Raw genomic sequence first — 14732 nt, 5'->3', positions numbered from 1 at the left:
TTACTGTATTGAAGAATGGTATAAAGAGGTATGGGATATAGCTATTAATGATAAACTGACTTGTAATATTAAATTGAGAAGAGGTATAGCTAAAACAAATGATTTTGAAGGAATCTGGAAACAGTTCCTAATATTTGCGTTTTCTAAGGGAAGTGGGAAACCACCAGCAGAAGAAAGTATGAGATTTTGGAATCAGGAATGAGATCCCGAGGTGGGGGGTGCACTTATATATTAAGTTTGATTATGTTATATAGATATGATACTAATGTTAATCAACATTTATGTAGTATGTTGTTTTCATTTTGTAATGGTGTATGTTTAAGTATTGTAGAAAATAAAATAATAATAATAATAATAAAAAAGACACAAAATCTGAAACCGATTCAACATTTCTTTTGTCCCTGCAACGACCTTGTTCAGAAGAGATGCTAAGCCATGGTGGTTAAGCATTTTGAGCTAAACATTACAGCTTTGTGTGTTGTGTGAACCATTCCTAACCATGGTGGTTACATAATCACGGTTTAGACATATTCAGTAATCATTAGCTGCAAAAGGGTTTGCGGCCTAACCACAGCTTAGCGTGTTATCTGAATAGGCCCTGCAAAGACACTGGGTGTGGTCCAGGCAAATTAAAACATTTTAAGTACTACTAATTTTAACGGATATTGTCTGTTTTTGTTTGTATTTTATGCTTTTTATGGTTTTCAATTTTGTATATTTGTTTTTAATGTTCACTGTTTTTAACTTTTGTAAACCGCCCAGAGAGCTTCAGCTATGGGGGTGGTATATAAATGTAATAAATAAATAATGATAATAATAATAATAATAATAATAATTTTAGTGAAAGAGAGTAAGCTTAACTCTCCTACTAAGATAAACAGTGCTTCAAAACACTTATCTTTGGCTATTACACTGGTAATTGCAAAGAGCCCTATAATTTATCTATATAAATAAAAATGAAAAAGACCGTTCGTTACTGTCGTTATATCTCCGAAAGTTCTTCACCGATTGCTTTGAAATTTTGACACAGCGTTGCGTTCGAATACACGTGCGTTGTTATGTAACTATGTTCTATATGGGGTCAAAGGTTTGTCTTAAAATCGAAGAAATAGGCCTCCTCAAAACCAGTCCTGCTGATCATTGTGACATCACCAACCAGTAGGCCAATCTGCTGCCTCTGCCTCCTCTTCTATTTGCATATACTCTCGCAATTGGCTGAGTCACACCTGTGACAGTTACACGTTCTGAAGAAAGATGTCACACCTGTGACAGTTACACGTTCTGAAGAAAGGTAACTGCCAGGAGTTTCCAGTAACCTCCTCACCGTAAAAACATGCTTTTATATCTCCGAAAGTTCTTCACCGATTGCTTTGAAATTTTGACACAGCATTGCGTTCGAATACGCGAGCGTTGTTATGTAACTATGTTCTCTATGGGGTCAAAAGTTTGTCTTAAAATCGAAGAAATAGGCCTCCTCAAAACCAGTCCTGCTGATCATTGTGATATTGCCAAACAGCAGGCCAATCCACTGCCTCTGCCTCCTCTCCTATTTGCATGTTCTCTCCTATTTGCTCTTATAAGTCATTGTGATATCGCCAACCAGTAGGCCAATCCACTGCCTCTGCCTCCTCTCCTATTTGCATATTCTCTCACATTTGGCTGAGTGAATATAGATGTCACGCCTGTGACAGTTACACATTCTGAAGAAAGGTAACTGCCAGGAGTTTCCACTAACCTCCTCACCGTAAAAACATCCTTTTTAAAAAACCAAACAATCTGCTTTACTTCATCCAAATAATGCCTCGCAGAAGATCACACTTAGGTTGTCATACTTGCAGAGCGAAAGCACTGCGACGAGAAATTGCAAATCAGACTGAGGAAGAACGGGCATCAGCAAACGAGAAAAAAAGAAAAAGAATGCCTCAAATACGTGCCAAGGAACCAGCCAAGCAACGTTCAGCCAGACTTGAGGATGCACGGTTGCGAGCACAGCAATCGCATTCTACAGCTTCAGATCTGCTTTGTTCTCAACAGAATGAACGCGACAGGCTGAGAGGGGCTGAAAGACGTCAACGAGAAACAGCACATCAGCGTCAAACACGACTCCATGGTAAACAATCACACGATTACAATCGCCTTGCATTCCGGTACAACCCAGCTGATGATTATAGTTTGAGGTGGCATGTTCTCATCGGCACTATGACTGAAGTGTGTCCTTATTGCAAGGCTCTTAAATTTAATGGAGAAACAAAAGGAATGTGTTGCGCTGCTGGAAAAATTAAACTGCCTCAACTTGGAGAACCACCAGAGCCATTACAAACTTTGCTTGCCGGATATACCGCAGAATCAAAGCATTTCCTATCTAACATCAGGAAATACAACTCATGCTTCCAAATGACGTCATTCGGCGCAGAAATCATTACACCTCCATTTATGCCAACTTTCAAAGTCAAAGGACAAATTTATCATAAAGCCGGCTCCTTCCTTCCGTTTCAAGATAGTCAGCATAAATTCCTACAAATGTATTTCATTGGTGATGGCAATGATGAATTGAATGCACGCTGCGGAATTTATACCTGCATAAAAAGGTCCATCGTTTCAAAACTGCAAGAGCTTCTTCACGAAAAAAACAATTTAGTACATTTGTTCAAAACAGCAATTGACATGATGCCATCTGATACACACAAGATTGTTATTCATGCTGACAAAATGCCTGCTGGAGAACATGTGGGAAGATTCAATGCTCCAACTATAGACGAAGTGGCAATTGTTATAGTAGGAGATCAATCTTGACAGGACCTTTCAAAGGTGAAGATGTCCTCATTCCTCGCATTCCTATGATTCCAACAGATATGCCGTTTCAATTTAAGAGATTGCAATTCCCAATTCGATTGGCGTTTGCATTCACCATCAACAAAGCTCAGGGCCAATCTTTAGAATTGTGCGGTTTAGATCTAGACACAGATTGCTTCTCACGTGGACAATTATATGTTGCGTGTTCTAGAGTTGGCAAACCAGACAATCTCTATATCTACACAGACAATGGAACAACTAAAAATATTGAATATCCACAAGCATTGTGAAATTAAACATATTAGAAACATCCGCTTTGTCTTTTCTTTCTTTTCAATTTAACCAGACTGAGCCACAGCAACGCGTGGCAGGGTACAGCTAGTCTATAAATAAAATTACAGATTTTGCAAATGGAAACTATTGCCCCATCTTCAAAATCTGTATGTGCATAAGTAAAGTTAAAATAATAATAATAATAATAATAATAATAATAATAATAATAATAATAATATATTTCTTGCACGCCTCTCCATTTGGATTGAGGTGGGGAACAACAGCGAAAGACATTCAGTTCAAACTCATAGTAATACTAACCTGAATCTGAAAAGGGCTCTCTTCCATGAGCTCACTCATTTTTCCTTTGGTGAGCAACTCTATATACAGAGTAGAATCATAGAATAGCAGAGTTGGAAGGGGCCTACAAGGCCATCGAGTCCAACCCCCTGCTCAATGCAGGAATCCACCCTAAAGCATCCCTGACAGATGCTTGTCCAGCTGCCTCTTGAAGGCCTCTAGTGTGGGAGAGCCCACAACCTCCCTAGGTAACTGATTCCACCGTCGCACTGCTCTAACAGTTAGGAAGTTTTTCCTGATGTCCAGCCGGAATCTGGCTTCTTTTAACTTGAGCCCGTTATTCCGTGTCCTGCATTCTGAGAAGAGATCCTGGCCCTCCTCTGTGTGACAACCTTTTAAGTATTTGAAGAGTGCTATCATGTCTCCCCTCAATCTTCTCTTCTCCAGGCTAAACATGCCCAGTTCTTTCAGTCTCTCTTCATAGGGCTTTGTTTCCAGACCCTTGATCATCCTGGTTGCCCTCCTCTGAACACGCTCCAGCTTGTCTGCGTCCTTCTTGAATTGTGGAGCCCAGAACTGGACGCAATACTCTAGATAAGGCCTAACCAGGGCCGAATAGAGAGGAACCAGTACCTCACATGATTTGGAAGCTATACTTCTATTAATGCAGCCCAAAATAGCATTTGCCTTTCTTGCAGCCATATCGCACTGTTGGCTCATATTCAGCTTGCAATCTACAACAATTCCAAGATCCTTCTCGTTTGTAGTATTGCTGAGCCAAGTATCCCCATCTTGTAACTGTGCCTTTGGTTTCTATTCCCTAAATGTAGAACTTGGCATTTATCCCTATTAAATTTCATCCTGTTGTTTTCAGCCCAGCACTCCAGCCTATCAAGATCACTTTGAAGTTTGTTTCTGTCTTCCAGGGTATTAGCTATCCCACCCAATTTGGTGTCATCTGCAAATTTGATCAGTGTTCCCTGAACCTCCTCATCCAAATCATTAATAAAAATGTTGAAGAGCACTGGGCCCAGGACTGAGCCCTGCGGTACCCCACTCGTTGCCTCTCCCCAGTTTGAGAAGGTTCCATTGATAAGTACTCTTTGAGTCCGATTCTGTAGCCAATTGTGAACCCTCCTAATAGTTCCATCTAGCCCACTTTTAGCTAGTTTGTTAATCAGAATGACATGTGGTACTTTGTCAAAAGCTTTGCTGAAGTCAAGATATATGACGTCCACAACGTTCCCACAGTCCACAAGGGAGGTTACCTTATCAAAAAAAGAGATCAAAGTAGTCTGACAGGACTTGTTCTTGACAAATCCATGTTGGCTTCTAGTGATCACCGCATTGATTTCAAGGTGTTTACAGATTGACTTCTTTATAATCTGCTCCAGAATTTTCCCAGGGATGGATGTCAGACTGACTGGTCTGTAGTTCCCAGGTTCTTCCTTTTTGCCCTTTTTGAAGATAGGGACAACGTTAGCCCTCCTCCAGTCATCCGGCACCTCACCCGTCTTCCATGATTTTGCAAAGATAATAGACAAAGGTTCTGAGAGTTCTTCCACTAGCTCCTTCATTACTCTAGGATGCAGTTCATCAGGCCCTGGAGGAAATTAGGTGTTCTTTGGCCATTTGTTTATCAATCTCAAACTGTAATCCTGCCCCCTCAACTTCTGCTTCACTTTTTCCAGGGGGGTCATAGACCCGCTTTTGGGAGAAGACTGAGTAGGTAGGACTATAGTCTTGATTCTGAATTGTAGCAGAGAAAGACAGGCAATTATACATCGCATGCTGGAAGCAAAAACAGAGAGTTGCAAAGTACTTTGATTCAGTCACATTTCTTTTTATGGTGGTGGTGGTTTGTAATAAAGTCAAAGTTTGGAAAAATATCTAATATGGTTAGGCCACTTGTACGTAAAAATGTAAGAGTGAAGGTTGAAGAATGAAATAAGAATAGTTTGGATGCTTGCAGTCATGGGGTCTAAGCTTCCTTAAGCTTCCTAAGAGACACAGATTTAGTGACTTAACTTTATTGGAGCAGATGAGGTGACATAGATCATACGTCAGAGATCATAGCCCTTAACCTTAGGAGTTAACTCGAGAGCTGTTGTTGCTCATGCTTTCAATGGGAGGAGAAATGAGGAAACTTGGTAAGTGATCCACAAAGCTTTATTTCAAGCAACAAACGTCTCTTTAACCTGTATAGAGGCCACCGCTGTGAAACGACCCCCTAGGCAAAACTATGCAAACTAAGGAAGACAATTGTCCGTTCAAAAAGAAAAGAAATAGCATCTCAAATGTCCGTAACTTCAAAACGGCTGGTGCAGTGGTAGTTTCTGGCGTAATCTCTCCAACTCTCACAGCCTCTGTCTGCGCTGAGCATTTTAGCTTCCGGCGGACCCTAGCATCAGTTAGTGCATAGGAATGCTCACCCCCGGAAGCTCCCTCCCTTTCCACTGAGCTTGTAGAATTTGGCCTTGAAGAGATAAGCTCTGGAGGGGGGGGCGACTCCCAGCTGAGGCCTCTCCCGTGAGAGCTTCCTCCCCCACTGGCACTGGCTGGCTGGTGTCTGACACTGTGTCTTCTAGTTCTGAATTTGATTCTGATTGATTACCTGAAACACCTTCTCCCGACACAGGGGCATTAAAGTTAGACATGACAAGAGCTAATGCCCCATGGCTTCATGATACCAGAACAGGTCATTGTTCATAATTCAAGAGGAGCCACGACTAGAACCCCAGGCATTATAGAGACAACTGGCAAGAATGAGTCTTGAGAAGCAGAGAGGTCTCCCCTCAGGGCTTCTATTGAAAATGCCCCCTGGCAGAACATGGTCCAGGAGACAGGCTTAAATTCAGAACAGGTTGAAAATAGATGCACACATGCAGAGATCAGGTTGAAAAACAATTTCTACATTGATAATTTCTACCATACATGTGTCAAGGTGAACAACAGTTTAGGAGTCATGAATAGTTCTGACCAGACTGTATTTTGGCCAATCAAAGATGAAGGTTCATGGCAAACAAGAATCCAGGGTCCATGAAAAAGTTGTTTCCAGCATTATATTCTATGGCAGTTTTAATGATACGAGGTTCAGACAGACAAGGGTCCTGTTTGGATGGAAAGTCCAAATGAGAAAGCATTTCAGCAACTCATTTTGGTTTTCAGGCAGTAAAGATGGAATTGTTCTTTCCTGGCAGGGAAACTTGTTGAGCAACACTTTCCAGTAGAGATTTCATGTTATAAGATTCTCTAGAAACACGAACAGACCAGGTAGAAACTCTTCAACACAGAAAAATCAACTAAGAACATAAGATGTGCCATGCTGGATCAGACCAAAGGTCCATCTAGTCCAGCACTCTGTTCACACAGTGGCCCATCCACCATCGGCCAGGGATGAACAAGCAGGACCTTCCCATCCATATTCCCCAGCAACTGGTGCACACAGGCATACTGCCACTGAAGCAGTCCTTGGTTCAGAGGCTGCAAGGCCAGGGCTGGGTTAAAGGGTACAAACATGGTCTCACTTTTTCAATGCTTGAAGAACTTGGGTTATGCTGGATATGCTGCTGACCAGGGAGCTACATGTTCAGTTGCACTGAATAGCTGCAAAATGGTAGGTCTGATTTGAAACTGATTAGGGTCAGCAAGAGCAGCATGCTTAAGCCACTTCTGTGCCTGCTATCCTTTCCTTCAACCCCTCACCCAGCAGCTTTTTGCCATGACCTAACAAACTAGGCAACGGATAAACAAGCCCCCTCTGCTGCTTCTCCACTATTGATTCTTCCTCCTCACCCCACCACTTTGCAGCAGGGATTGAATTTTCAGATCTGGGTCTGCTGACCAACATATATGTCCAGCCTGGCTTGGGAGGAAGTGGACTCAGGATTTCACCACATGAGGCTAAAATTCTGCATCCTTACCAGAAGCCAGATCCTTACCAGAAGCTGGATTCTTTGTGGGATTAAGATCAGGTTCTTGACATGGGCAGACCCTTGCTTTGAATCAAGGACTTCCTTTCTTGGCAAATGTTTCATTATGCAGCCATTATGCTGCCAATATATCAGATTAATGTTCCTTATTGGATTGTCTCAGATCTTTTAAAAAGCGGAATAAAGGTCAAAAAGTGTGGGAGACACTATGCAGGTTGTCAACATCATGTAAAGGACCTGCAAACTTCCGTAAGTGACCTGACCAATCATGTTCATGCAATAAAAGCCTCTCTTGTCTTCTTCCTAATCTTAGCAGGGCCTCAGTTTAAAGATACACTTCCCCCCCCCCAAAAAAAATCATATCCTATATAATTTAATTTCTCAGTTCTTTTAAATGTATGCCTCCAATTTAGCAGCACTCTGCATTTCTTTTTATTTAAAATGGGGTTTCCTTGATGGTGCTGGACATTCAATTTTCCCTTGCTGTGAAAGCTAAGAAGAAAGGTTAAAAATAACACAATTATTGTTTTCTCGAGTGAGGGTATACTGCTCATTCACCACTCCTCCTTAGTCAAGAGGAAATTTGCTAAAAAGTTAAGTGAAGGCAATTGCTTTGATTAAATATAATGTTAAAAAGAAACACGAAGCATGTGGACAGAAAAGACTGGTGTCCAACTCTTATTTTCACAGGATTAGCAAGCCAAAAAGGAACAGTAATGGGGATCTTAAGAAGTCTGGGGGCCCTTGCAAGAACTGTTGGACCAATCGTGTCAGCAACAGGTAATTGTATGCATGTGTACAGTATGTACATGCTTGTAGTTAATTGAAGGCTGCTGTCCTGGACTAATAATAATAATAATAATAATAATAATAATAATAATAATAATAATAATAGTTTATTTATTTATTTCTTACCCTCCTCTCCCTCTGAATCGAGGCGGGGAACAACATGAAATACAAAAATGTTATAAAATACATTAAATACATAAAACATATAAAACTAATACATTGTTAAAATAACAGCCAGACTTCTTAAAATTTGACTGGGTAGACTTGCTGGAAGAGATAAGTCTTTATAGCTTTTTTATATTCAGAAAGACTGTTGAGTTGGCAAATCTCTCCTGGCAGGCCATTCCACAGTCTGAGAGTGGCAGAAGAAAAGTTCCTCTGGGTAATAGTTGTCAATCTAGTTTTGGCTGGCTGAAGTAAATTCTTCCCAGAGGACCTGAGTGTGCGAGGCAGATTGTACGGAAGAAGGTGATCCTGTAGGTAACCGGGACCCAAACCATGTAGGGCTTTAAAGGTATACTTCACCATGTGAAGTATACTTTATACTTCACATGGAAACTAATTGGCAGCAAGTTAAGTGATTTTAAAGTTGGTGTAATGTGGTCACCCCTAGGTGACCACATTACACCAAATAGTCATTGATGTTTGCCATGACTGACTGAAAAGTATACACACAATGTTAATGGACTGGGCAAACTGACAAAAAGGCAAAAAGTCTGTAATACAATTTGAAAGTTGAAGACTTTGTTCAGGGGCCACATCACAAACAACAGAAAGGATGCCTGGTTTATGTCTTCGTACACAGTCTCCAGATGGTCTGAAGCAGGGGCAGTTCCCTATCTGGTCCACAGAGCCTTCCAGGAGGAATCCCTACTGCATGAATACTGCCTCTATTTATTTTGCTCATTGGTGAAGTTTGGACTTCACAGCACTTTTCATTTTAAAATATATTAGCATGGAAGGGGGGAATGTACAATTTCCAGAAATATTTACATCAATCTTAGCAACCATTTTAATACTTTTGTGACATAATACATAAAGGTTGACCAAGCCAGCAAGGGTAAAGGTTGACAGAAGAGCTGCAGAACTTTTGAACTCTGCATTGTGCAGCTGCTGTTCACTGAATGCAGCCACCATACAGCTTATGTTAGGTGAAGAAAACAAAACTGTTTTTTTTTAAAATGCAACAAACTTCTTGTAGGAGTAAGTCACACTTTAATCACTTTCACATTCTCTCATTGTAGAGTTTTGGGAGCCTAATCTAACATCTGCTATCTTGAATAAACGAAGTATTCTTTTATTGGTACTCCAGCATTCTCTTGATATTGTTGGACAGAAGTAGAGGGTCCCCCGGGGGGTGGGGGAGGCTGGGGGTGGAGCCTCAATGCCGACTGTATGGCAATGTGAGAGAGGAGCTCCCCAGCCAAATTAATAAAACAATCCCAAACTGCAGAAAAAAACTGCTTGAATCAAAGCAAAACTTGGAATGTAAGGGGAATGTTAAGAGACTTGATTAAAAAGCAAAAGAAAGATAGCACTGCTTATTTCAAGCTGAAAGATAACTGCGAGTAACACATGGCAGCTCTACAAACGAAATGGCATCTGGAGTGTCTTAGGCCATGGCTAGACAAGGCCTATATCTCAGAATTATTATTATTATTATTATTATTATTATTATTATTATTATTATTTATATAGCACCCGGGATCATCCCTGTGCATCCAAATGACACACAAGGGATCCTGGGAGCAGGCTGGGATGACCCCTCCATTTGCCTGGGATAATCCTTAGGTCTAGCTAAGGCCTTAATGTTTCAGAGATGAACAAGGGAGGGGTGAGTCCTCAACTCCACCGGAGATTACAAATACAGAAACAAAGGAAGAAATATTGCAATTTTTAAAACAATTTAAACTAGAATTTATGGATACTTGGACACAAATTTTGGGTGCTAAATAGGGGTATTTAAAGCAGAAAGTGGTTAAAGTGGGGTGAGAAACAGCTGTGAGGGCTGTGGGAAAAGGTGCCAGCAAAAGAGGAGAAATACAAAATATTAAAGAAACAAGCCTCTGAAATAAAAATAAAACTGATTGAGCTGGAAAACATAAATCAACTCTGTAACATGCGACTTCATGGAATAGCTGAGGATCTAGAAGAAAACAATGCAAAACCATTTGTGGCAAAATAGCTGATCTTATAACTGTCTGATTTCCCCATTGATCTTGGTGACTAAGAAAGAGCCAATCATGCATTGGGGCCAAAGAAAACAAACACACCACGAGATATAATCGTATGCTTTGGTTGTTATAATAAAAAAGAGGACTTAGCCCGAGAAATACAGCAAATGCACAGAGGACTACGCCCCTTCACCTTACAATGACAAGAAATGGGGATTCCCTATTCATGGGGCCTTTCATTCAAACTAGTGGAGTCACTCATATTGTGACAACAACAAAAACTGTGCCGTTATTTTAAACCCTGCCATACCATCTTCACACATTTAACACAAGAAATTAAACAAAAAAACTCTTTTCTTTTTTCTCCTTTTTATCTCCCTCTTCCTATTTTCTTTACACTTTTTTCTTTGTTATTTTTTTCTTTTATTCTAGTGTAAGAAGTTCATATTGCAGGAAGGTGCTTGTAGCACTCCTGAGGGGCAGCACAGATTTTTTTTCTTTTTGGTGGGTTCATACAGTTGCGTGAAAAACCACTGAGAAGGCCCTCTCCCTTGTTGCCGTCCTCCGAGCTTCCCTCGGAGTAGGCACTCGGAGGAGGACCTTAGATGTTGAGCACAGTGTACGGGTAGGTTCATGTCAGGAGAGGCATTCCATCAGGTATTGTGGTCCCAAGCCATGTAGGGCTTTATAGGTTAAGACCAGCACCTTGAATTGGGCTCGGAAACGTATAGGCAGCCAATGCAAGCGGGCCAGAATCGGTGTAATATGCTCAAACCTTCCTGTTCCAGCTATCAATCTGGCCGCCGCATTTTTCACAAGCTGCAGCTTCCGGAACATCTTCAAAGGCTGCCCCATGTAGAGGGCATTGCAGTAATCTAATTTGGAAGTTACCAAAGTATGGACAACTGAAGCTAGGTTATCCCTGTCCAGATAGGGGCATAGCTGGGCCACCAACCAAAGTTGGTAGAAAGCACTCTGTGCCACCACTTTAATGACTGAGGAACGAACAAAAGCTCATAGTGCAAATAAAATGCGGAAAATACTAAATATTATGAAAATGTATATAAAAACCAATATAGACAGAACATTTATTTTAAAAAGTAACAAGAAAATAAGATTAATGGCTTAACGAGGGAGTAGTTGATATATTTAGAACAGCCTATATCATTAGAAGAAATTAAAAAATGCTATAAAAACCCTGAAGTCTAATAAAGCACCAGGCCCTGATGGCTTTACAGCTGAATTTTATAAAGCATATGCCAAATTATTGATTCCACAACTTTCAGAAGTTTTTAATGCAATATTACAGGGAACACAACTACTGATTATGTGGAAACAATCAAGGGTAACTCTTTTATTAAAGCTGGTAAGGCTCCAGAACTTCTAGATTCATATCGGCCCATTTCATTATTAAATGTGGACTATAATTTTTTTCCTACTATATGGGCAAAATGACTAAAGACAGTGATAGGCAAAATAAACCGTCCAGACCAGTTTGAATTTATTCCAAAAAGATAAATAGCAGAACCTGTTAGAAGACTCACAGTAATCACTCACACACAAAAATCAAAAACACCACTAGCAGTTTTGGCTCTAGATTTATAAGGCCATTAACAGTGTAAATCTAAAATTTCTATTAAATATTATATTCTATTAAATATTTCACAAGTATACAAATTTGGCCCAAAATTCTCACATATCCTACAAACAATTTATGCTCAAACGTCAGTGAGAATTAGATTTAATAATATGGAAACATCTCCCTTTAAAATTCAGTCTGGTACCAAACAGGGATGTCCTCTATCCCCATTATTATTTGATTCCCCATTATTAAGTTTAGCAGACAAACTAAGAAACAATGATAATATCAAGGGAGTGTCAATCAAAAATCAAACCCAATTAATAAATTTGTATGCTCATGACATGATACTTATGCTAGAAAATTTAAAAAAAACAAGCATAAGACACATCAAAGAGGAACTAGAACCTTTCCAGAAAGCATCAGGATTGAAAGTCAATTACACAACATCAGATTTGCTATGTTACAGTATACCTCCTAAAGATAAAATTGACATGTCTAATCAACTAAAAATCCCATTTGTTCACAAGTCATTTCGTTATTTAGGAGTCCAAATTTCAAAAAATATGAACAAATCCTTCCAATTAAATTATGGAAGAATCTGGAAACAAGTAATAGCAGATATTAAAAGATGGAACAAAATGAACTTGTCGCTGTTGAGCAAAATATTGGTTATACATTATGCCAAAATGTACATACTTGTTCTATGTATTACTCACTGATATTGCACACAAAAAAATTAAAATATGGCAATCAACAATTGACATTCATCTTTAAAAGTAAAAAACCTAGGACACCAAAAACATTAAGATACAGTAGGATAGAGGAAGGAAGATGGAAAATAACCCAATTAAAACTATATTATGAAACCTATCAGCTTAGACAGTTAATATTTATAATTAATGATTCACGAGACAAACTTTGGGTTTGTATAGAAAAGTCTTTATTTCAATGTGAGGTACAGATCTCACATTACTATCTTTCATTAAAAATAAATTAAAAAGTGTATACAGCAACACACAAGCATTATTTCCATATTAAAGATCTGGAAATATAGAAAGGAATAATTGATGCCTGGGATATCTCCATTGATACTCAGATTTCCACCTGAAAGAGAGAGAATGATAAATAACTAGGCTTTAAAAGACACATCAACTGGATATACAGACTTATTACCCATATGTAGGACTCTCTGGAGGACATCATTGAGGAATACAAATATTACATGGTTAGCGTGGTATCAACTATCCACATTTATTAGAAAGCAGTACATCATACAGCAAGGCACCAGAAACTTGACAGATTTTGAAAGAATAGTAGTTAACACAGCAGAAAAAGATAAAGGGCAAATAACTATTCTCTATAGATTATTACTTAAATAGAATTTGGGATCACAACAAGGGCTAAATTTTTATATTATATAAAAAGCTGAGTATCTCTAAATAGCAGCACGTATGCTGATAACTAAATGTTGGAAGGAGGCAAAAGATTAAAATATAGTATGGGAAATAGGGCTCTCAGAGAAACTTAGCGTTTGAGAGTATTAAGAGGACAAAAGAAAAAAGAATGGTCACAAACAAAATAACAGCACAAACACAGGTTACAACTGCCTTTAACAGCTTATGGTTACAATAGTTTCTCTGGAGAAAAAATAAAATAAGTAATAATAATTAACCCAGACTTGATTTGGGATCTATCTTCCCATTAATTAATTATCCTTTAGAACTGCCTAATAACCAATGTAAAATAATATGTACTGTGTGTTTATTGTGTTGGACTGTGTAGCATTTTCTTCCTTCTTTAAAAAAAAGCATATGTAATTTATTATTCCTTGCATGTTTGGTTTCTGTACTATATTAATATTTAAGTTTTATATTTGCAAATAAAAAAGAAGTAGAGGGTCCCTTCCTTACTAAAAGACTGAGGTTAAATGTTACCTTTGCTAGAAAGGAAAATCTGGATCTTTTGGAATGACAGAAGTCTTCTTGCTTAGTTTGGCACAAAAACTGTGTTTCACGAAGGCCACTTCAGGGAAGTCCCCACTTTTTCTGATTGATTGTTAAAAATGTTTTTCTTTCTTTCTTTCCAGTATACTGGCTGGCAGGAGCTGAAATTTGTTTCAGTGTTTGTGCCTTTTTGTTCCTGCTCCCCTTCATTCTGCTTCGATACATTCAAGAGCAAATGAAAGAGAAATAAGCAACTGTGACTACTATTTTTCAAGAAACTCCAGAAATAATGCCAAAGTGGATTTCCAAGTCACCATTTTGTCGAACATCATACTGTTTTATAACTTCATATTGGTTTGATATCCTAGAAAGCTAACTAGAGGATCAGTTATAATGTCTTCCACATTGTCCCCATTAGGACTTTGTACTTATGTATGGTTTGGGCACTCAAATAAGCTGTTTGAAAAAAGAAAGATTTTTATTCAATGAAACAAAAGAATGCCCACAAATATGTGAAAATTATAGTGCACAGTGTATGTATGTGTATATAGAGGTGGGGAGAGAGAGAGAGACAGAGAGAGAGAGACCCTGTTCAGGCATTTGGCTTGAACATGTGAGGGCTTAAATTGCCTTAGGGGGATAACATCACACCCTCAGGTGAATAGGACTAGAGAGAAAGAGAAACTACCAAATACGGACTACATTTCCTTAAACCCAGGTATATTTGTATGCACATATGTATATTTTGACCGTTAAATATCTCTTTTATTTATTTATTTATTACATTTATATCCTGCCTTTTTTCCTCCAAGAAACCCAAGGTGGCGTGAATAATCCTCCTCTCCATGTTATCCTCACAACAACAACCCTGTGAGGTGGGTTGGGCTGAGAGTCTGTGACTGGCCCAAAGTCACCCAAAGGTTTTCCATGGCTGAGTGGGGACTAG

General features: G+C 39.1%; 1 protein-coding gene across 1 annotated transcript in view; it reads left to right on the top strand.

Annotated features, from left to right (window-relative positions):
• MFSD10 (major facilitator superfamily domain containing 10) overlaps nt 1-14419 on the top strand; it is a 96164-nt gene extending 81745 nt beyond the window's left edge. The window contains exons 11-12 of the mRNA XM_063135892.1: nt 7989-8078; nt 13930-14419. Coding sequence (XP_062991962.1) covers nt 7989-8078; nt 13930-14036 — 197 coding nt within the window. The 3' untranslated portion in view covers nt 14037-14419. The remainder of the gene's footprint in view (nt 1-7988; nt 8079-13929) is intronic.
• Nucleotides 14420-14732: the final 313 nt, after the last annotated feature.

This window comes from Elgaria multicarinata, chromosome 10 (assembly GCF_023053635.1).
Source record: "Elgaria multicarinata webbii isolate HBS135686 ecotype San Diego chromosome 10, rElgMul1.1.pri, whole genome shotgun sequence".
Lineage (NCBI taxonomy): Eukaryota > Metazoa > Chordata > Lepidosauria > Squamata > Anguidae > Elgaria > Elgaria multicarinata.
The sequence above is the reverse complement of the archived record's forward strand: the minus strand, read 5'-3'. Positions and strand labels throughout refer to the sequence as shown.